General features: G+C 35.4%; 2 protein-coding genes and 1 long non-coding RNA gene across 5 annotated transcripts in view; 1 reads left to right on the top strand and 2 right to left on the bottom strand.

Moving 5' to 3' along the window:
* LOC134840258 (TLC domain-containing protein 4-B-like) overlaps window positions 1–24,641 on the bottom strand; it is a 520,491-nt gene that overhangs the window by 130,421 nt on the left and 365,429 nt on the right. The window lies entirely within an intron of this gene.
* The window catches only part of LOC134839126 (potassium voltage-gated channel subfamily C member 2-like), a 55,828-nt gene that overhangs the window by 19,189 nt on the left and 11,998 nt on the right, over window positions 1–24,641 (top strand). The window contains exons 3-8 of the mRNA XM_063854570.1: window positions 3,303–3,452; window positions 3,606–3,763; window positions 4,800–4,986; window positions 5,195–5,498; window positions 6,902–7,001; window positions 7,584–7,752. Coding sequence (XP_063710640.1) covers window positions 3,303–3,452; window positions 3,606–3,763; window positions 4,800–4,986; window positions 5,195–5,498; window positions 6,902–7,001; window positions 7,584–7,752 — 1,068 coding nt within the window. The remainder of the gene's footprint in view (window positions 1–3,302; window positions 3,453–3,605; window positions 3,764–4,799; window positions 4,987–5,194; window positions 5,499–6,901; window positions 7,002–7,583; window positions 7,753–24,641) is intronic.
* On the bottom strand, window positions 22,798–24,635 carry LOC134839127 (uncharacterized). Of its 2 annotated transcripts, XR_010162369.1 has the most exons (3): window positions 24,510–24,635; window positions 23,573–23,755; window positions 22,798–23,032 (listed from the first exon to the last, which is right to left on the bottom strand). It is a non-coding gene; the product is annotated as an uncharacterized LOC134839127 (long non-coding RNA). The 2 variants fall into 2 exon arrangements; XR_010162368.1 differs by lacking the exon at window positions 22,798–23,032 and having other exon boundaries at window positions 23,444–23,755.

Here is a 24,641-nt window from a genome sequence, read left to right as displayed (position 1 = left end):
CATTTTAAAAGGTGTCTTTTATTTATTATAAAAGGGGATCATTAAACTGAAAAATAAAGTTCTTGTTAAAAAACCCACCTCTGAAGCATTAGAAAAAAATCGATTATACCTTTCAACTAGTAAATGTTTTTCGTGACTACTTTTCGTAAAGCTGTGGGAGTTCAAAAATTGTTAATTTGGGAGTTTGAATGTTGGTAATTTGGACAATGTGTCCATATTGAATTGCCGCAAGTCATTTGGTCTCAATAATATGATTTGAGTCAATAAATGCATCCTTTTGTACTTTAAGCAGCAATTGGCGGAATAAATTTTAAAAAAGAAATACATATTTTTTCCAATTGTTTTACATATTTTCAACTAAAAACTTTTCAGGTGACTTTAAAGAGCAGTTGGATTTTTTAAGTACCATAAAGTGACAGTTGATGTTTTCATTTACGAAAACTTTTAAATATAAAAGTTTCATTTTCTTAAAGATGAACAAAACTGCTCGTTTATCCGGGCAAAGAACAGAATCTTCCGACTACACTATGAAGCTATTTGAAAATTTTTCCTCAAAAATTGACGAACCAATTGAAAAAAAAATTAATTCAATTTATCCCATACATGATCATGGAAAATGCAAAATGATGCATTATGCGTCTCGTAATTCAAAATTGGACCAAACAACTGGCCCCATTTTAATTTGGAACGCAATAATCTGCCGCTCACGCGTGTTCAAGGAAGCAATATGCACTATATCGACCGTAGTTTACCCGAAATTGGACAAGGTAGTTCAAAAATTTTAGAAAATGTTTTCAAGTCCCAATAACTTACAAAAATTGATCACAGACCAAACAACAAGATTTTTCATATAATATAATCGTAAAAACTGTCAGAACCTTCCTATTGTTTAAGAAACCGAAATTTGACTTAAAAAACCACCTCAAGCGTAGATAATCCGCTTTCTCTGCAGAAATTGGAACAATAAGAGTTTCGAGGAATTGAAGTTTCAATTGATTTAGAAATTGAGACCCGAAACATATTTTGATATTCCATTATATGATTAGAAAACTTATTTGTGCGTTAAAATCCTTTTTTCTCAAATTTTTGTTTAATAGGTTGACGACTAGAAGCTTTTTGTTTTTACAAACATCTCGGCGTCATAAACAATAAAATACTAGATATATAACTTTTGTACAAATTCACGCTTGTAGAAAACTGTATAAAAAAACTACGGTAAAATTGAACAACTTATGAAAATCGGATGATTGCCGTGATCACGAATTAGAAAAATTTTGTGTTCTGATTCACTGGCTGTTTGTTCCGACTAATGAAAATGAGGAGGAATTTTGTTTTCGGGTGTGTTTAGTTTTTAACTTTTCTTTTTTGTTTGTTTTTTTTTAACGCAAAATCAAGTACCCCAAACAATCATCGGACTAAAATGAGATAAACAAATCTTTTTCAGCTGTGATTCGAACCACATTAAAAAGTTTGCTTAGGTTTTTCCAAGTGTCGAGAAAAACCGGTTTGAAATTTTAGATTCTCCAGTTTATTCCCGAGTCTATTTTTGAGCGAGTAAAGCGAGCGAGCAGGCGTATTATAATGGATAGTCGTCGCAGATTAGTAGTAAATAAGTGAATCTTTTGTTCAATCCCAGACACCTTTGAAAAAATAAGTTTTCAAAGTTGTTTTCAGTTCCATCTTGGAACTAAAAAACTTCAAAAATTCAAATAAAAAATGCAATATAAAAAAGTTTTGTGGCTCGTTTTCATTTTCAGATAAAAAACTGTTTTCTAATATGTTATTTTGCCTATGAATATCGGACAAATCTAAAACCTTGTCTTTCGTTCATATCGTTACACCACGCACAAAAAAGGATTGAATAAAAAACTACGTTTTTAAGAATTTGGTTTCTATTTCAACATCCGAGTAAGGTCAGTGAGCCAAGAGCAAGTATTACGAGCGCTATCGCGGTACCTACACTCAAACATTGGACAAAAACGATTTGAAAGTTTTATCTTTATAATTTTTGAGTTTAGAAACCGAGAAAAACAAAAATTTTAAAAATTACCTGTTTGTTTTAAAAAGTTTGTACTTCAATTTTTTGTGATACGTGTACAACAAGCTGCCATTTTATTGACTTTTCTGATTTTCCAAAATTCCTGTAGTCCTGATAGGAAAATACATTGGGTAGCCATTCTTTTAAATCTAACAGATAAACTGTATAACGAGATCTGCTCTAATAAGGTTCTAGTACTTACACCTTATTATTACAGAAAAAAATCAAACTAAAAATCATTGAAAAAGAAAGTGAGCATATAAAAAACGTGTGACAAGAGGAAGTTTCAAAAGGTTTGATTGAATTGTGACCGGAAGTCATCTAAAGACGCAGCTAGGAAGTTTAAATTTTATATAGAATCTAAGTTCGCAAAGGTGAAATACGTCAACACATCTGCAGCTGTAGAAAGAGATAAAAACTTAATGATATTTGCAATTTTTTTTAGTTCTGTGGTGACTTGAAACATTTCAAATCCTAGACAATGTATCATCTAATTTCATCATAAATTCGAATTCTTACCTTTACAACTCAAATATTTAGTAAGACATCTTTCTTCGAATCGACTAAATTTATACCAAGAATTAAATTCAAGGTGCTAAAACTAAAATTAAGATGCTTGAGGGCAAACATCATAGATTACGAGTTACGTGTATTTTGGTTCTTAAGAAAAACTCAGCCAAAAATTTTTCAAACCGGCTCTTAAGGCGCATTTTGAAAGGGGAACAGCCAACCAAGCAAAAAAACTTCAAATTTGAATTCAAAATAAAAAGTTTTAGAAACAATCTTAAATCAAGTGTTCTTGATATAAATTGGCTCACCAACATAAATTATACGTTGTTCGGAGATCAAATTTGCTCAGAAAAACATGTTTTATGTTAACCGTGGAGTTCGAGTTTTGCCTTAATTTTTGAATTTTTCCGAATATTTGCACTAGTAAAGCTGTTTTTGAATTTTTTCATCATTTTCTAATTTTGTATGGTTGATCTGATATTCCCCTCAAAATTAGTATATATTGGCGCCGGAGTCGCCTTTAGAAAAGTTTTAGGGTTAGTCAGGCAAAAATGGATATCTCAAATGATTACAAAGGGGGACCCTTTGGGTCGTTGAGGTACCGAATCTTTGAAAAGCCCCCCCCGGACATCCGCTACTGGTTGATCTATCGGATGTTCAGCAACGGTTGAAATTAGGTATTCAAACTTTTTATTTTTTAGGCTTTTTTTTCTACTGTTTATGAATCAATTAAATCTTAATTAAATGATTTTAGGTAAACTTCACTGTCCAATGGACATTTGTGGGCCCATGTTTGAAGAGGAGCTGACCTTCTGGGGCATAGATGAGAGACAGATAGAGCCATGCTGCTGGAGCAACTACACTCGACACAGGGACGCCAGGGCCACCATAGCCGCATTCGAGGGTAAGAAAACGCTACCAGCATACTGCCTTCACACAACTCCCCTCTCTCCCAATCAAAATACAATCTTTTACGATGGTTTGTTACCGGTAATGTTTCGTAAAAGTTCATATATATTTCGTTGTTTCCGATATATTATTGTTTTTGCATTTCTAGGCAAGGACCACTTGAGTTCGTCGGAGCAGAGTGACTCGGACGTGGCTGAGAAGTTCGGCATAGCGGAGGAGAAGAAGGCGGAGAAGAGCTGGTGGAAAAGTGTGCAGCCTCAAATGTGGACTCTGTTAGATGACCCCTACTCGTCACCGCACGCAAAGGTCAAATTTAGTGCCCAATTGAAAATTGTTTCGGACACCTTCATATATGAAAAAAAATCATTCAAAAAAGAAATTTATCTCTAATAATAATCCTAGTCATTTTTTATTTTGTCAGACAAAAAAGTTTATTTTTCATAACAAACAGTGTAACGTGCCAAATCTAATGAGCTACAACAACCTTTGGCTTTCAGAAGACGCCTTCAAGGCCTTCAAAATTGCTTACACGTCTGCAGTATCAATAAAACTTACATTGAGAACATTTATCTCCTGGAGAAAAAAACAAGCATTGAAGTTTTTGCGCTTTTTCTGGGCTAGAAAAAACTCTGATGCAAATTACTTGTTCTAGTTGATTTCAATGGCATGAATTAGAATTACCAAAAACCCTTAACTTAGATCTTAAAAAATTTCAAACCGCAAAATGCTTCAAGATGGGATGGGTTATTTCCATGTGATAAAAATTCGAATCGCTTTATTGTGTTTTCAAATATAAATAAGAATAACCGGTTGCTGTGGCAACCACGGTAGTTAATGCAAACAATATAAAAACTGCTCTTTTTTTTACAAAGTTGATTCCTGTTTTTTTTTACAGAGTTGGATTGAAGTTAAGCTCCTAGTGATATAATAATTTGTTAAAATACATAAAGAGTGATACAATAATTTGTTAAAATACATAAAGCCGACTTAAAAACAAATCTGTTCTCCTCTGAAAATCAGTCAAAAGAAAAAAAATTTCTCGACTGATTTTTCTGATAGAATGGTATTATGATGTCACAGCCGACGACCTACAAATTTTTTTGAAGTACTTGAAATCACTTAAAACACATCTATTTACGTTTGACTAAAACGTTTTCTAAAATGAAGACTATAAAATATTTTTCACCAATAATTGAAACCGGACAGCTAAGCAAACCCGCTACTACTAAAAACTATATAAAAGTTTTTCAATTTTGCGCAGATTTTTTTTATCCTGCAAAATGTTTTGGCAAACAATTAACAAGTGCTCGAACCCTGGATCATGGCTCTGTTTGTTCTTCAGGTGCTCACAGGTGTGACCATGGCCCTGATCATTCTGTCTATAGTGGGCTTCTGTCTCGAGACACACCCCTATGTCAGATCACTCACATTCAACATATTTCCCCACACGAATTCAATTCCCGCAAATACTACTGAAAATTCTTTCACATCCTTAGAGCCGCCAATAGCCTCAACTCTTTTTCCATCAGGCGCGATAGATTCCAGTACAAGATTTTAAAAGCAAATACTTATACTAACTCAAAAAACCTCTTAAAAAAATGGAGTTATATTGGTTAGTAGTTTCTCATTAAATACGCCGTTATTTATGAGACGGAGGCCACGTGATCGATTCCCGCTATCAAATAAAATAATTAGCATAACAAGTGTGATTTTTGTTCATATCTATCGCGCCTTCAGACAACCCTCTAGACTCGTTTCAAAACAATACTGACAAAATTTTGCAGCATCTGCTGCCCTTATCAAGTGATGGCGTTAACAGTGACCAAATATTAGTTCGTATGTCTTCCATTCTGACCATAAATGACCATATATGCTCTGTATGGTTTTCGATCGAGTTGCTGTTCCGTATTGTGTTTTGTCCGAACAAGAGGCAGTTTCTGAGGACGTGGCTGAACATTGTGGATCTTCTGGCTGTGATTCCTTTCTACATTCAAACTGTGTTCCATTTGCTCTCCATTGACAAGTCACAAAATTTTCTCAGGTTAGAAATTTGAAATGTGTTTTCCGGGGGTCATCTACGGGTTACTTTTTCAGAGCTTCAAGCAAATTAATGAATGGTTTTCACCCCAACTTTTGACCTCTATACTCTTTATGTCAACCTAATGAAAATATTATAAGTTTCGAAGCTTCAGTTCATATTATACTTCCGCTCAAACTGGTCGTAACTTCGAAAAGAGCATGAGAATCCAAATGGAAAGTGTTCATATAGGAGTTAATTTGAAATCCAATTTGTACAAAAAGAACCGAAGGCCAATCAAACTGGCCCTAGCTTCTTTTCTCACCTGCAGATGCTACCTTTTATAATTGATAACGATTTCTAACAACTAGGTCAATTCTGCAGGCACAAACACCTGATGATGTAGAACTGCTGTAATAAATCAACGTCAGAAAGTACAACTTTATGGTAGCAATTGTTGTGGGCTATATTTGTGGCTAGATCATAAAGTCAGTAAAAATTAATAGAGTTCGGATTCAGGGGAGCAGATGCTCTCAAAATTGAGAAAAATTTATAATTAGTAAAGATTGTGCTAGAATCTAAATATTCTTTAAATATTGTTTCGAAACAGGTCAATTATGAAATCAATTGAAATTTTTGAGTTTTTTTTTTCGTTCCGAAAATCGCAATTGAAAAAATGGATGCATCATATAGATAACTAGGAACAAATTAGGGACAACACAAACACATAGTAAAAGCCCCCGCAAAAAAAACTCCTCCGTTCCACAGAAAAAATCTCTCATCTATGGAGTCTGCCTAAAGTCAAAATAAAAAACGCCGGTGGACTGCGGATCTACATTGAAAGGAGAAGTGAGACACACAGAAACACAAACATCTTCAGCTGCATAATTTGCAACCGCACATTTAAAACCGAACCAAGCATGAAAAACCACACGAACGCATGTACAATAGAAAACGCAATTGAAACAACCGGGCAACGCAAAATTTGTGGGTCGACAACATCAGCATCGAACTTTGCACGCCACAGAAAGAGCTGCTCTGACCTGACCTTACACGTTCCTTCAAAATTCCAGCCAGGACATGAAAGCAAATATATCCCTTTCCCGAAATTTGAGCAACCGATGGCAGTAACCAATAAGTCGCGCCACAGCGAGCCTGCAGAGGAGCATCCGACATGAGTGGGTAACCCTAGCTGAGGGGTGAAAGCTGTAAAAGAAAAAAAGTACCATAAAACTACCCTCTTTAATAGGATGAACCCTATTTTTGACAGGCCTAACCCAAAAACTGCGTTTGTTTGGTAAAAAAACGGATTCTGATTTGAAGAGTAAGGGTAAACGCACGTTAGAATGAGCGCATTTTTGGTCAGCGCAATATAAACAACGGAACAATTGTTTAAGTTCGCTTAACATGAAATGTGTTCTGCTTAGGTTTATTGAAATCACGAAGATTCTGCGTATCATGCGGGTGTTCAAACTAGTGAGACACTTCATAGGACTGAAGGTGCTAGTTCACACCATCAGAGCCAGTGCCAAGGGAAGAAAATAAATAACTATCTCAAACAGACATACTTGATGAAACAAAAACAGACATCTATATAACATCCCCTAATAGACCAAGTTAAGATCCTCCACCCAGCGCTTAAATTAGATTAAATTTGCTAAGCGCTGCATGTAAAATGCTCGATTCTGATTGGCTGAAAATTCCCAACTTAGAACCAAGTTAACATCCTCCCCCCTAAACGTGTTTAGGGGGGAGGATGTTAACTTGGTCCCAAAAACAGATTTCTATATAACATAGATAATATTGAAGAAGAAAATAGGTGCGTTTTGGGTTCAAAAACTCAAGAATCATGCAATGAAATGGAAAACGTGATTCACTTGCCTAAAACAAAATATGTGAAAAATCAATCTCAATTGTTTACTATGTTTGTGCGTTTCTTAATAGCAAACGCTACCGTGTTGTAACCATTATCTAGAAAAACAATTTCAAGTTCAGTTTTATGCCATTCATGAATCAAAGTCTAAAGGATATTAGGTATCCATAATCTGCTAATTGGTTTGATTTTTAAGTGGCCACTCAAGTATGTCTGTTTTGGATTTGACGTGTTAGGAACTCCTTCTGCTGATCGTGTTTCTGGTCATGGGGGTGATAGTATTCTCCAGCTTGATGTTCTACGCCGAAACATTCGGTCATATGACCTCTGACGTGCCCCCACCCAATGAGTTTGACACCATCCCAGCTGGGTTCTGGTGGGCACTGGTCACCATGACAACCATCGGTTAGTCGGAATGCATTTTTCTGAATAGAGTTTTGAAAAAATAACTTAGGGCTGCAGGAAATCTTTAGCAGCAGCTGCTGAGCTCATAATAAAAGGCTGATTAATTCATATTTTTAATTTTATATGAGACAATTTTTGAAACAATTTTATTGGGCTTGTCACGAAAACTTCTATAAGATATACTATTTCTCCGTCTTCTAGACTTTTAGTGTCAATAAAATTGTCGTTTCTTTCAACAATCAATGAAGTTTTTTTCAAACATCCAAATAACATTAAAAAATGAAAGCTTAATTGTTCATTTTCTCTGAGGTTAGCGCATTTCCTCGTCGCTCCGAAGATCTGAAATCATATAAAACCAGATAAAATTGAGTTCACGATTCTTCTTTGACCTTAACGTACACTTTGACATCTGCCGACCCGTTGTCTAATTGTGATTCTCTGAACAGTCGCACGTGTTCTGTGTGACAGTGTGCATCCAGATGTTTCTGGCTCTCCCAAGTTTCAATCATGGCATAGCAATCCTCTTCCTCCTTGCCTGTTTCTTTATACAACTGGTAGTGCAAACAGCCATCCTCCTTCTGAAAAAATCAGAAATCAGAACTTCAAATTGAATTTGCCCTGAAAGGCGTGAATTCGGCTTGACTTAATCTTGAGCTAGCATTAAAACTCTTATAAAAAGGAAAATTAATACTCAATAAACAAGTTTTCCTGCAAATGAAACGTTTGATGGTCCATCTACTATTTGGATTATCTAAACACAATATTCTGTCCTGCTTTCGACGAAGCTATAATGTTTTTTTTTACCAGAATTTTAGACCATTTACAGTAATTTTCAGAGCAGTTTCATGCAAAACGCTTTGTGTGCATAAAAATAAATAATTTTATAAATTTACATGGTTTTGATGTTTTTAACTTATTAATTTTATGGTTTTTTTTTATTTTAACAACCGGGAATTTTGTCCAGTACTGAAGAACTTAAAGTTTGATTTTTATTTAAAACAAACGTTACGAGGGCAATTTGTGCACTGGATAGGCGCACAATTTGGTGTCTGTATGATCCTCGATTCCAGCGACAAGTCTTCAAATATGTTAAAATTTTCTTGGAACGATCAAAGAAAATGAAAGAACAAAATATGATAAAAGGCAGCGTCCTTGTTGCGGAATTCGCTTACAATTCACAAAACGCACAGTTTGGCCTCGCAATGAAAAAATGAAACTTTTTAACGAAGTTTGCGAAGGTTATGTACTTAACCGGTATGTTGTTGACATTGCCTTAATTTTTTTTTGATAAAAGTTTCTTGACTCATTTATTTTACCAAGAATTCGGATCGAGCTAATTTCAAAAATTTCATTTTTGAAAAGATAAAATTCCATATTTGAAAAGAAAAAAATTCCTAATGAGTAGAAAAAGAGTACAGTGTAGAAAAAGTAAAAACAAATTTTTTTGGAGGGGATGCTATAAAGACTTTATAGCAATATTTTTGCACAATTTAATCAACTTAACATAGCCCACATAGCCCAAGTTCACATTTTGGTCACCTTCAAGTTTTGTAAATGCTACTTATACTTTAAACAAATAGCTAATTGGCATGAAAACCTACAAAGCTATAAACGCGAAGCAAAACTTTAAATTCACTGTTTAAAATTAAATTAAAACAAGTATGCGGGTATTAAACGGTAGCGCTGATAGTTATTCCGGTGAAGCAAAGGACGAAAAATTTTCATAATTTTCAAACAAGATAGTAAAAAGGTTCTTTTTTTTTCGTTTTAAAATTTTCCTCCACGCCCAAAATTCCAATCCAATTTCAAGCCTCAATAATCAATTATTTTATTGTTTTAATACCAAATAACAATAATTGAGAGAAAGTTTATTATAATCAATTAATAACTGATATTAATTTCTCTCTTTGAAAACAAAATTTATGCAATTAGATTACATTTTTTGATCGTTTAAAAAACTAATGTAAGTTGATCTTGCTATATAACTCAAATTTTGCTACTAGAAAATGTTATTCTAAATTTCAAATTTGAACATATTAGAGCATAATAATTTATTCTAAAATTCAAATTTAAATATATATATTATCTAGGATCAATTTAACATCCTCCTCCCCCCTCCCCCCAAATAGACCCAGTTGAGATCATCCGCCCCAGGGTTCGTTTTAGTTTACATCTACTAAGCGCTGCATGTAAAGTGCTCTATTCTGATTGAAAAATAATTCGAACTCAGAACTCAGAACCAAGTTAACATCTCCCCCCTAAAATCGGGAGGGGGGAGGATGTTAACTTGGTCCTATATATATATATATATATATATATATATATATATATATATATATATATATATATATATATATTCGGTTGTCAACCAAAAATGTAGTTTTTTCTAAGCAAAAAGCCAGTAAAATGCAACATACGAACGCACTGTTTAAGAGTTATGCGCAACCTTTTTGAGATGTACTTTTTTTAAAATTGTTTGGGTAATATAAAAAGACTCACTTTAAATTTAATTTCTAAACCTTGAATCCAGTAGTTTTAGCGCAATTCTTCATTGTCTAAACAAAACCAAAATAGATCCTTTATGGGGTAAAATTTCAGATCAGTTTTTGCTAATCAATTATCTCATATCAGTTTTAGTCAGATTTTACGCAACTTCTTTTTTCATTATTATTTGTCTAGCGCAAACTCAATTGAAGAAAAACGTTTTTGAGTCACGGTATTTTGCATCAAGGGGTGCATCAACTTTCACCTTTCTGGTCTCACTTATAATGCATCAAATAACTTTGGAATTAAACTTGAAGTTCACCGCCGCTAATTGCGTAGGGGGCGTTCAACAGTGCCGAAGTACAACATAGCCGAAACAGGCGGTAAAATTTCAGAATAATTTGAACGCATTTTCTAAAGAGCGAGAAATTACTGACGTTAATTATCAAAAAAAATCACTCCAATTTTGGCGCCAAAATGTCTGCAACTGCAAATTAAACAATTATTTGGGGCCAAAACGTTTAAATTGCAAATGTTCTCTCCCAAAGTCTTTAAGTGCCACTTAAGATTGCAAACGTTTGCCGTTTAATTTTTGGTTGCCTCACTTAATATGTTTAAAGTTGTTCATATTTTCGGCACTGTTGAACAAAGTTTTCATTTTCGGCACCCTTGAACTTATTTATTTTCGGCACTGCTGTACTGCCCCATTGCGTGCTGTGGTAATACAAGATTCATATTTTAGATAGAATCAATAAACTAAACGTTTTAAGCAGAGATGTAACCGAAATTGATTTTGCCAGTTTTTCTAAACCGGAAACTCCGAAGTTTTCAATAGCAGGGTTAAGGATTCCAGAACTGATGAGTAACTGCTTTACGTTGGCTAGCTTGTTTCACTGTGCTTTGGGCAGCAACCTCATTTCCTTTAAACGGTGTAGGTTGACTACGGCATTATAGGAAAAAGTGGTTTTGCCTATGATAACATTCCACTTTTGAATCAATAATTCAAGTATTTGATGAATAATTTTTTGTTCAGAGATAGTAAAATTGTACCTGAAATTCCGAAATTTTCAGTAAACCGATACTCTAATTTTAAGCCTTAGCAAGCAAAAGGCCATGCTCCAGCGTTTGTGAGACCTTAATAAAAATGCCTCAAAGAACTAGTATTTCTGGCACACATTACGTAGTGGGAAAGAATATTTTGCTAAATGCTGCTTCGGTTGATAATTTGTTCTGTTGCACCGTTTCAATCTTAAACCATTTTGCTATGAAAAACCTCCAGCTTCAATGAAACGCTGTAAAAAACTAAAATATAGTTAATATGACATATTTAAACTGATAAAAACTCTGAGCCACCCCTCCCTTATCATTTAGGTACTTATGTTTGCTTTGCAGTTGTAACTGTGATCGGAACATTCGAATGTTCTGGCCCAATGAACGGCTGTTCTTGCTGTCCGATATTTTTAGTGAGATAAGTTGAGCCTAATTTATTTGGAAAAAACTGAGGGCGCGATTTAAAAAAAGACGGACAGCGCGACTTCAACCCGAAGCGCGACTAGGACATTCAGTCTAAAAATGGTATGCGGCTCAACCTTGTCCGGGTAATCATTAATTTGCCAGTTATCTATGAAAAATAAGCGAACCTGAGTAGCTTCTACTATCTTCCGGGCCTCTGGAAGAAACTTGGAGACATCTTTGACAGTGAAAACAGCGTGTACTCTCACTTCTCCCATCACCGCTGGTTAAAAATCAGTTAACAGTTTAATAACAAACTTCAACTGTGGTAAGAAGTTAGTAAATGGTGACAAGTTGTTACTTGTGGAGTTCCAACGCTATCTCCGATAGTATTAACTTGGTTACGCTCTTGAGCAAACAATGAACTTCAAACTTATCACCTTTGTCATATTGACTCAGTCATAATTATACAATTTTTCTATTTTATATTTTGATCAAACGACACCTTCAAGTGTGCTAACGAGGTGTCTGAAGTTTCTCGGAGAGTTCGTGAATTCTCATTTAAAAAACGACGAATAAATAGTTTTATGCCCACCGGAGACAAGGAAAGTCCTTGGATTTGCCATTTTTTCGATAATTTAGATATGCGATGTTTCTTGATAATTTTTTCTCGCTCATGAGTTTCACCAAAACTCTCGTTCGAAGGGACAAACATTTTGCATTATACTATTGTTTTTTCAAAAAATTAGACTCAAAAATTTGTCATTGCCCCTCAAAAAAAACAAAAAAACAAAAATTCACTTGTGACAGTTGTCAGTTTCGACATTCCGTAATTTGCTTGGTTTCCGATTGCGAATCTATAGCGCTTGCTATGCGGATGTTGATTTCTGTCGTGTTATCTTAGTAAAGTTCTGTCGTGTTATCTTAGTTATCTCTCGTTCGAAGGGACAAACATTTTGCACTATACTATTGTTTTTGAAAAAATTAGACTCAAAAATTTGTCATTGCCCCTCAAAAAAAAACAAAAAAAAACAAAAATTCACTTGTGACAGTTGTCAGTTTCGACATTCCTTAATTTGTTTGGTTTCCGATTGCGAATCCTTAGCGCTTGCTATGCGGATGTTGATTTCTGTCGTGTTATCTTAGTAAAGTCAGAGATCTCAACTGTTAAATCAAGTCTCGTCATGTCTTGGTTCGTCGAAAAAATATCGTAGTTTCTACTGCAACTTAAGACAAAGGTTAATCATGCTACTGTGCTGTGATAAGGGAAGGAACTGTACAACTCAGATTCAAAACAATACTGTTTTCAAAGAATTAATTTAATCTTTGACTTTAGTTTTCTCTTCTACGGTTCCATGAACCAGCTCAAAAACCGTATCATTATGTACGTTGAGCTTAAGATAAATAATAATGAAGCCAAACGATGGTCTACATCCAATGACCTTGGTAATAAGATAATAACGATATAACTGCATAATTATACATAAAAATATAGGTCCCAAGGTCAGTGATCAAAGAGAACAACAATTACTACTGCACTTGCAGGAAGTGCCGTACCACACTCCCCTGGGATAGCTAAATTTTATATACTAGATTATAAAATTGATAAATAACTACGAGTTTTACATTCAGTTTTAATGAGTTTTGAAAGTTCAACACCATTCTTCTTTTTCTTGTCTGTCTGTCATTCTTTTTTTTCCTCCTCCCTTCGGACTGTCGTTATCGAAATTTAATTGAACCCGCTATGATGCGTTCCAGCTTTTTGAAACATCTAACGCCTCACTCCCAAATTTGCGCCTGAACAGGTGTTTCTCCAAGAGTCCCAATTTGCTTTCCTCCGGTTTGCTTACATCTGATCGAAAGTTAGCTAATTTGATTCGATATGCTTCAAGAGCTGCCATGTTGAGGTCTACGAGATCTTCTTCCGACGTAACCAATTTCCCTGAGTGCTTGTAGAGGTTTCCGTATCTATTTGGTCCTTTGTTCTTCGTGGACCGATCGCTTCGCCTAACAGTAGATTCACCATCTCCGGACTCATCCGAAAATCCTAGGGCAGCATTAATGTGAATCTCTTCTTCCGCATTAGAGGATTTTAAAATCTCTTCAGCAGCTTTCTGGACCCCCTTGTCAAAACTTGGTCCGCCAATTTACTCCAATCCTTTGTGGTAAAATCTCGACTCTGGAACGTTTCCAGTATTTTATCATCTGGTGTGTGTCTCGTGATGTCTTTACTTTCATTCGAAAATTCCTTCGGTGTGGACGTACTAGGTAGTCCTGTTTCTACAGTGGCTGGCAATATATCTAGGTCATTGTAACGTGACAATGTTGCTTCTTGGGCTGTGTCCACAGCTTTCTTCTTCCTCGTCTCTTGAACAGTTTGTTTCTTAGCGCCTTGTTTAACTCCTTTGTTATCCGAGTTTTTCGAGTTTTCGGGCACTGGACCCGCGTTGATCGGTTTCGCGCGCTTTCCTGCTAGGTTTATGCCTCCGTTTATTTCTGTGTCTTTTGATGTGACATAGTATTGACTGTCCTGAAATTGCGTTTCAACATTCTTCAAATTTGAACGTTTTGGTGATTCTGGTAGATCATCTGAATCACTACTCTCTGTCTGAATCTCTACTTCCTTCGTCTTCTACTTTGTTATGGGTTCATCGCCGCGTGGACTTCTATTCGCGTTTACTTTCTTTGTGGTCTTTTCTTGCGGCTCACTGATGACGAAAACCGCGTTCAGAGGTAAAAACTTTTTTAGTCGTTCGAGGTCTAACAGAAGAATAGAAAAATTCATTCATACTTCGATTAAAAATTTTTTGACAAGAAAAGCCAAACTTTTGCCCTTTTTTTGCTTGTCTATGAACAGTTATATTCGGCTGATGTCTGATGTCCTTCCATAAAGTATAGGCCAACAAATTTCGTTTCAGACAGCCAAGTTTCACATAATGCAGACAACAAAACCGAATCAGAATTTGAACGATAACTGTTTTTTGATTAATTTTAAAATCAATGATTACGTTTTAAATCCAGCAAAACTTTCTGCATTCATCATATGAGTTCAGTAAGGCAGGTGTTTATTCAAAAGTAGGTGTTTATTCTTAATCTGGCAATTTTCGAAGTTAAGGTTTTATTTAGAGACTTTTAGTTCGCCTAGGATAAATCTTTATAAACTATTGTTGGGTAGTTCATTCTATGTCGGATGGGAGTTTTTCTTTCCAGGTGAGATATTCGAGTGTCAAGAACCTTTCTTGTCCTTTTGGACTGTTTAGTAGGATATACGGGCTCAGCTGATTGTAATAGGAATTTTATACATACATGTTTTTATAAGTGATCAGTGAAACATGCAGAGTCATGACAGGCCAGCTCTGAGGATTTCTGTTGCCAACAGGGGCGGATTTATGGAGGGGGGGCGGGGGGCGGACGCCCCCCCTCAGGGATTCGACCACCTGCCGACCCAAAGGGTACCCCCTTTGGTAATTTTTAAGAAACCCAATTTTGGCTGACCAACCCTTAAATTTTTCTAAAGTCGCCTTAGGCGACAATATATACTAAGTTTGAGGGGGGAGCGCGCGCCGAAAAAACGCAATTTTTTGGTCAAAATTTTTCAAAAATTGTCTAAAAATGCCTTTTTTGGACTGTTTTTTCAAAGTTCTGCCTGCGGCGCAGAAAATTTTGCCAGAACAGGGACGAAAAACTGCGATTAGGGAGAGCTCGAAAAGTCTATTTGGTCGACCTAGAAAAAAAACTTTCAGTAGCCCGATACTCTAATTTTAAGCCTTAGCAAGCAAAAGGCCATGCTCAATGCCTTTTTTGCTCAAAACTTTTCAAAAAGTGTCTAAAAATTCCTTTTTTGGACTGCTTTTTCAAAGTTTTGCCTGCGGCGCAGAAAATTTGGCCAGAACAGGGACTAAAAACCGCGCTTAGGGAGAGCTCGAAAAGTCTATTTGGTCGACCTGAAAAAAAGTCATTAAAATTACAAAATTTTCGATTTTTTTTTGAAAATCCGCCCTCCCCCTTGAGAAAATCCTAGATCCGCCCCTGGTTGCCACCATGTTTTGCAACTGAACTAGCTTCCCATTGGCCGCAAATGAGAATATTTGTATCTGAATACATGATTAGTACAACTGCTGGATCGGCTGTTTTTTTATCACCTAATATTTAAAAATGTCTGTGTTTTGAACTTGAAGCCCACCAAAAATTTTGCAGTAGTAGTTATAGGCATCTTTCTGCCAAAGTGATTGATTTAACTCTCTGAAGAGTTAATTGACAATTGATTATTGGTGCACCAATCTTCATCTCTCTTTAGACTCTGCGTAAAACAAGTTAGTATCCTTCTCGTTAGTGCTGCTGTTATCATAGTAGTATCATCAGCAGATAGACACACCTCGCTGTCAGGAAACAGTTCTGTCAAGTCGTTAAATTATAAGAGAAACCGCAAAGGCTTTAATAGAGAGACTTGAGGTATACCGCTTGTGATATCAAGTTTTTCAGATTTTTATGAATCATGAGAAGCAAACTGTCCTGTGTAACTGAAGTATGGTCTTAAGAGATCCAGTACGAACCCCCTAAAGTCAATACGTTTCTAGTTTCTGTACCAAAATGGTGTGATCGATAGTGACAAAAGCTCTTCTTAAATTATTATAACAAGCAAGTCCAACCTAACCCTTATAAAACACTGAACGTGATCTCAGTTGTTGATACAATCGACATAATTTTAGGTTAAAACTTTATTAGTCGTTCGAGGTCTAACAGAAGAATAGAAAAATTCATTCATACTTCGATTAAAAATTTTTTGACAAGAAAAGCCAAACTTTTGCCCTTTTTTTGCTTGTCTATGAACAGTTATATTCGGCTGATGTCTGATGTCCTTCCATAAAGTATAGGCCAACAAATTCCGTTTCAGACCGCCAAGTTTCACATAATGCAGACAACAAAACCGAATCAGAATTTGAACGATAACTGTTTTTTGATTAATTTTAAAATCAATGATTTTGTTTTAAATCCAGCAAAACTTTCTGCATTCATCATATGAGTTCAGTAAGGCAGGTGTTTATTCAAAAGTAGGTCTTTATTCTTAATCTGGCAATTTTCAAGCAGTCGAAGTTAAGGTTTTATTTAGAGACTTTTAGTTCGCCTAGGATAAATCTTTATAAACTATTGTTGGGTAGTTCATTCTATGTCGGATGGGAGTTTTTCTTTCCAGGTGAGATATTCGAGTGTCAAGAACCTTTCTTGTCCTTTTGGACTGTTTAGTAGGATATACGGGCTCAGCTGATTGTAATAGGAATTTTATACATACATGTTTTTATAAGTGATCAGTGAAACATGCAGAGTCATGACAGGCCAGCTCTGAGGATTTCTGTTGCCAACAGGGGCGGATTTAGGGAGGGGGGCGGGGGGGCGGACGCCCCCCCTCAGGGATTCGACCACCTGCCGACCCAAAGGGTACCCCCTTTGGTACTTTTTAAGAAACCCAATTTTGGCTGACCAACCCTTAAATTTTTCTAAAGTCGCCTTAGGCGACAATATATACTAAGTTTGAGGGGGGAGCGCGCGCCGAAAAAACGCAATTTTGTGGTCAAAACTTTTCAAAAATTGTCTAAAAATGCCTTTTTTGGACTGTTTTTTCAAAGTTCTGCCTGCGGCGCAGAAAATTTGGCCAGAACAGGGACGAAAAACTGCGATTAGGGAGAGCTCGAAAAGTCTATTTGGTCGACCTAGAAAAAAAACTTTCAGTAGCCCGATACTCTAATTTTAAGCCTTAGCAAGCAAAAGGCCATGCTCAATGCCTTTTTTGCTCAAAACTTTTCAAAAAGTGTCTAAAAATTCCTTTTTTGGACTGCTTTTTCAAAGTTTTGCCTGCGGCGCAGAAAATTTGGCCAGAACAGGGACTAAAAACCGCGCTTAGGGAGAGCTCGAAAAGTCTATTTGGTCGACCTAAAAAAAAGTCATTAAAATTACAAAATTTTCGATTTTTTTTTGAAAATCCGCCCTCCCCCTTGAGAAAATCCTAGATCCGCCCCTGGTTGCCAACATGTTTTGCAACTGAACTAGCTTCCCATTGGCCGCAAATGAGAATATTTGTATCTGAATACATGATTAGTACAACTGCTGGATCGGCTGTTTTTTTATCACCTAATATTTAAAAATGTCTGTGTTTTGAACTTGAAGCCCACCAAAAATTTTGCAGTAGTAGTTATAGGCATCTTTCTGCCAAAGTGATTGATTTACATCTCTGAAGAGTTAATTGACAATTGATTATTGGTGCACCAATCTTCATCTCTCTTTAGACTCTGCGTAAAACAAGTTAGTATCCTTCTCGTTAGTGCTGCTGTTATCATAGTAGTATCATCAGCAGATAGACACACCTCGCTGTCAGGAAACAGTTCTGTCAAGTCGTTAAATTATAAGAGAAACCGCAAAGGCTTTAATAGAGAGACTTGAGGTATACCGCTTGTGATATCAAGTTTTTCAGATTTTTATGAATCATGAGAAGCAAACTGTCCTGTGTAACTGAAGTATGGTCTTAAGAGATCCAGTACGAACCCCCTAAAGTCAATACGTTTCTAGTTTCTGTACCAAAATGGTGTGATCGATAGTGACAAAAGCTTTTCTTAAATTATTATAACAAGCAAGTCCAACCTAACCCTTATAAAACACTGAACGTGATCTCAGTTGTTGATACAATCGACATAATTTTTGGAAACGATTTGCTTTGGAGCAAATTTTTGGGCTGATTAATTAATAAAAAAAAGGTTTTACAGGAGGTAGAATTAGTTTTTTTTTGGTCGACAGCTACCAGGGTTGCCGATTGGCTATTGGTGTGGTAAAAAATTAATTATCTTAGTCACCTTAAAAGACCTTGGGAAAAATGTTTTCCTGCTAAATTCAAGCTTGAAATTTGTGCCGGAAATGGAACCAGTATCAATGCGCAGTTTTAGTTTTTTTAGAGGATCCATCAAGAACAAATAACCATTTGTTAATAAGTTCACTTATCGAATCAGGCATTTTTTTCGGAAGTCTGATAGAGATAGAACATGTGTTTTAAAAAAATTTGTACAATCAAAATGAAAAAAATTTTAAAAAAATATATCTTTCTGCTTTGATTCTTTGATTCTTTCTGCTTTGAGTTTTTTACCAGAGTGTTTACTAGCAAATATCTGATCCAAATATCACACTGAACAAACTTATTTTTAATCAATTCTGATTCATGGAACTGCAGTGCGATAGCAAGCTGTTTCCGGCAACTAAAACAGCAGCTGTTAATGCAACAGCCTTTTTTGATGGGGATTTAGGACGACGCTACGCACGTTTTTTCGGTTGTATTTCTATAAAATTAATAATAATTAAACTCGAAAAATTCTTTTAAAATGTTTTAAAGTTCGTTTGTCGTCTTATTGTCTTACTGTCTTGTTGTCCTAATAACCTAGCACCACCTAGTTGTTTGTATCTTTCACTATAAATCTTTTTTCTTGTGAAGATGTTTAACCGCTGCCAATTTCAGCAGCTATTTTTGCAGCTATTTTGGAATACTTAAACTACTGTAATTTTGCGTAATTTTGTGCCACTTTTTTCCAATACATCCAGACGAAAAGAAAATTTGCTTTATTTTCCTTGCCGCCAGTTTCTAATATGTCTATGGTAGTTTTGTGCGTAATTGTTGTTTTCACTAATTTAATTTACAGGACTGGGAAAATTTTATAAATTTTTGGTAATTTTTATTTTTTTCCTTGGCCATTCTGCGATATCACTATTTTTGCTGACTGTACGACTACATGGCTTCATAACTGCCTACTAGAATAAAACATTTGTTCCAAGGCAATGACTACTAATTACTTTGAAAACTAAAAGGCGGATTTCTGAAACAAAATATTACCAGCATACAAGAATGCCTTCTATCACATATAAGTGCGGACACAGGGTTTTTTTTATCGAAAAGGTGAAAATTTTAAAAAATCATTGAAAATATCGGTTCGAAAACATCAGATGGCTGAGATGAGGGCTCAGTCCGCTAATGAAATGAAGCAGTTGATTGAAATGACGGACAGTGATGAAGTCCTGAAATAAATTCTAAATCATACTATGGAGGATTTGCAATCCAAGACACTGACTATTGAAACTCAAAAGTTAGAAAATCGAAACGTCAAAAATTCTATGATAGACATGGAATTGCGAAGGAGCGACTGGGAAACGTACAGCTCCAAGGCTTGCATTTTTTTGGAACATGCGCCAATCAACAGCTAGAACCTCAAGAAAGGTGATGCGACCTCTTCCATACTTATCCGCGACTTTCACTCAATCCAAACAATGTCAAGAATTGGCATCCATTCGGGAAACGGAAGAAGAAAATTTTCGTCAAATTTGATAGCAAAAATCATTTATTTTAAGACAAAAATGAATTATATGCCAGATGTTCGATGCTCAAAACGAAGCAAAATCATAAGAATAAAAAAACCTATGTTTTTGAATGACATGCTCTAAAAACATGACAATGAGCTACAAAAAAGCTTAAGTTATGGATTTCAAAATCACGAAGAATACTGTTCAATCGAAATCTCTATGCTGCAGTAATTCGAAAGCGATTAGACAACCTTATTTATAGAAAAAATCTAAAATATCTAAACAATAGAGCAATAAAGACCCGCCGCCGATTCTGAACACGAACAACAAGCGAATGAAATGATCGAAAAACATTGATTGTTACTAAAGAGGCTCAGAGTAAGTGCCAAAATTAACAGACTGGAAATGATAAACAGTCAACTGTCTGGTTTAAATAAAGTTTCATAATGGGTGAAAAAAAATATTTCTCCTACTGCTACTGCTAAGGAAAGCGAATGGCTCGTAAGTCTTTTTCTTAATATAGAATCGCTGAGGTGCCAATAATATGAGCTATAGATTTATTTGAATATCATGAACATTCATCCATCAAAAAACCGCTATCATCATTTCAAATTAGAGAACTAATCAACCTCAATGTTAAGAAATAAAGTCAAACAAAATGAGGCAGTCGCTATTTTTGTTAAACCACACCTGTATTAACCTTCAATAGGAGTAGTAGATCTTTAAGTTACTGGAATTCAATTGGCTGTGAATAAAAAGAACTTAAAAATGTTCTGCTCCTCAAACCGCCAGTATAAAGAAGATTTTTTTGCAAAGCTCCAATCTCTTTTAACGAGCTGTAATACTATCCTGGTCGGTGACTCCAATATTGATGTTTCTAGTGGAAGCAAGCAATTGCTTAAATAAACGCATACAAATGAAGCTTAAGATTTAAGAGTGATATCAGAGCATCTTGTTACTCGCGAAAGAACATTATCTACAAGGTCAACTGAGGAAGTATTATCGACTGGAGTAGGTTTCGCTATTATTGATAAATTAATTATCTCTGAGCACTATCTTCTAATTATGACATGAGATACAAACATGTGTTTGGTAAGTGAATTGATTACTCTCTGGCCAATTGAATATTTAAGCAACCCTCTCAATTTTACTCTGTTTTTGCTTGGTTTCGGAAACAGTCTATCGCCACCGAATCATATTTCCAGCAAAACAGCATTGTCAGAAAATTTTTTACAAATTGTCTCAAGCGTTATTGGAAGACATGCTCCACTCAAAACCTATCCTGTTCAAAAAAGAAATCGTCTTCACATCAAAATGTATTGAATATGAAATACCTAAAAAGAATAGGTTACGCCAAGAAATGTTGAACACTCCGATAGGTCAGAAACATTAAAAATACAGAAATCAGAGAACGAAACTTAAAAAAATTATTCGAGAAGCCATTTTTTCATAGTATTAAAACAGGGTGTCATCTGAAAAAACTAGTGAAAACATAATAAAAAATGATAATGAAATTAAATGTGAAGAAAAAAGTAAAAATTACTTAGAAGTTAATTAATCAATTGCAGAGCTCCAGGATGACTTCTTTGCTTCAATCGTTGCCAAAGTCAGTTTTTTGATACTGAACTAGATGCTTCAGTGTGAAAGTTAGAGTTGAGGCATTCATGTGGCTGGGTCCAACTACCGTCAAGGAACGAACTTTCAGATGTTTGAATATCGATCACAATCAAATTGTCTGAGGGACATGAAGAAAAAGATCGAACAAAATCTTGAATGTTTTTGAGTCATTAATAGGTCAATTTTTGGGAGTTGTTCCGTGAGTGCTTGAAAATGTAATCTATTCTGGAAATTTTAAATTAGCAAAACTAGTCGCTCGTAAAAGAGACACCGAGATCTTTAAGGCTATTATATATGAACCGATAGCGTTTTAAATTCCTTTAGTTGAGTTTTAAACTTATTTTAATTGTATTCGTGTAATCTTGTATTCTTAAGTCAATTGCATTTTGTAAATTTACCTAGTTTTTCTTCCAACTTAAAATCAATTGTAAGTGGGTTGCTTTAGGGTTCAAGGTTTGTTTCTAATCTGCATCAATGATTCACTCCAACGTTTTGACGGCACTAAAGTGGTTTTATTTGCCGGTGATATAGCTTTATTTTAAAGTTCAATAAAAGTTTTCTCATTTGCGCAAGATCTGGGGATGTTAACCAACTGTTGAATTCTACGATCTTACACTGAACAAAAAAAAATATATTTTTAAATTCAACAAGAACTCTAATATAGAATTGAACGGCCATGGACCGGAACAGGTTCAATCTGTCAATTACCTGGGTGTATATCTAGATGAGAAATTTAACTTCAAAGGTCATATTCAGTTTGTTTCATTGAAAACAGCTAAATTTATTGGACTCATTAATTGTATCAAAATTGTTTTCCGAAGTCATCTCAAATTCTAATTTTTATAAGCCAGTAATTCAAAATGGTATGCTTTTGTATGCATGCATATCTACGACCAGTCGGAAAATGCAACGGATAACAAACGCAACTTTTTCAATAATCGTTATTGCGAAAAAGATAAGGTTGAAATAGTAGAAAATCTTATTGCGGCAATTTTTGAATTCCATTTATACGATATTTCCCAGCAGGTTGTTGATCTTCGAAATTCGATTTTCGAAGTTTGTCATCGAGAGTTTTAGCGAAGTATAACAGTAGTAAGGTGTGAAAAAAAGAATAAGACGCAAAATATGTACTGTTTTTAAGTATTTTCATTTTTATCTAATAACATTTTTTGTCATGCAGCTTTTTATATAACCGGGTAACATTGTGCAGTTAGCAGTTTCTTCGTGGATAGAAACCATTTGGAAAGAAGTTTGTGATGTTCTTCGCTCGTGAGTTAATTCAACTAAATGGTTTTGCTTTTGCCTCAATGCGGCTGGCCATAAAACGTGATGGGTCCCTTTGATTTGCTGAAAGTGCTGATGATGGCCGAGTGTAAAGGGGTGCCTGGTCTCTTCTCTAAGTTATATTATCCGTATAGATTGCTCTTTAGTGATAGGCGAGAAGCTGGATTTTGTTGGGCTGTATGAACACTTGAAGGACGATAAAACGACGTTGCGGAGATAATAGTGGGCAAAAAAGAAAAACCTGACAACTTTGGTTCAATAGGGTTATACTAAATAGAAAAATAACTTTGGTTTAACGGCTATTGCGTGTTCACAAGAACTTTGATTTGTCCATGAGAACATTCAAACTGCTGGAATTATACATTGCTCATGATATGCTACCTTTTTCTTAGAATTTTCTATGAAGAGATTTTTCTTAGATTTTAGGATTTTCTATTCGAATGTTAAATTTTATATTGATTTTTCGAAAAACGCCTTAAGAAAACTTGATTTTTATTGATGAATATCAAGGTGTGACGAAGTATAATCAGATCAACTTAATTTTAGACATTTCGAAGAGTCTTTGCTGCAAACAACGAGATATTTTAACTGTTCAGGTTGTTTTTCCTACGCTGTGATAAATAAATTACAAGCTACGCCGGAATCAAAACACTTGATTGAATCTCTTGATGTGAATAGTGACATTGGTTCTTTGCGATTCAAGAAATCGTTTCACATGTTCAGTTTCCATGTGCGCTGCTTCTTTTTCTACAGATTCCCATGTTTCTATCATTGCGAAACAGTGTTCCTTGCCTGTCTCTTTGTACAGTTGGTAGTGCAAACATCCTACTTCTTTCTAAAACAAGAAGCTGCACGATACGTTGGTTTAGAGTGACACTAAATTAAAAAAAAACTGAAGCTCTTGGTATGATGAGAGAGGCAACGTGGATCTAGGATATTCAAAAATGTTTTGAAAGTTCTGACGTTTTTTTTTTGAAAAATTATCAATGAAGGCCTTCTAGTAAAGGACAGAGATCCCTTTTAGCAAAACTCAAATTGAAGAAACGAGCAAAGAGTTTTCAAAGGGGTCAAAAGGCCATTTTGAGTAAATTTCTGAAAGCTTTTGTTTGTTTTGTGGACAGCTCTCCACTAAAAATTTTTTCTAAAGGCGCCTTTGGTGCCTAATATACTAATTTTGAGGGGGGAGCGCAATCCAAAAAAACGCATTTTATGGCCTGTTTTTTCAAAAATTTAAAGGCGGCGCAGAAAATTGGGTCAAAATGAGGTCTTTATAGTGATTTAGGAGAGCTAAGAAAATCAATTTGGTCGACCTAAAAAAAAGGTCAAAAAATTTTCCGAAATTTTTTGAAAATCCGCCCACCCCTCGAGAAAATCCTAGATCCGCCCCTAGATTAGCCCTTTTGGGGGAGGGAGTAAAACTGCTGAGAATGGAGATTTATTCACCACTTCTCAGAGAATCTGCCACTTGAGAAGTGCCTTTCAGAAAAAAGTACGCAGTTCATCTGCCAGCCCTCTATTTTTTTAAGTATAAGAGTATTATTTTATTTCTGCTTTGGTAGGAGATAAGAAGTTAAATACAAAGCTATTACCTGGGTTTCTTCGACAAGCTTCTTAGCTGCTGAAAGAAAGCTAGCTACGTCCTCTACGATTAAACTGGCATGCACTCTAACTTCGCCCATTTCAATACCAAAATCAAACTGAAATCAGGTGGCTTAGTTTGC

This window comes from Symsagittifera roscoffensis, chromosome 2 (assembly GCF_963678635.1).
Source record: "Symsagittifera roscoffensis chromosome 2, txSymRosc1.1, whole genome shotgun sequence".
In the NCBI taxonomy this organism is placed as follows: Eukaryota; Metazoa; Xenacoelomorpha; order Acoela; family Convolutidae; genus Symsagittifera; species Symsagittifera roscoffensis.
Note: the sequence above shows the minus strand (reverse complement) of the source record. Positions and strands in the feature narration are given on the sequence as shown.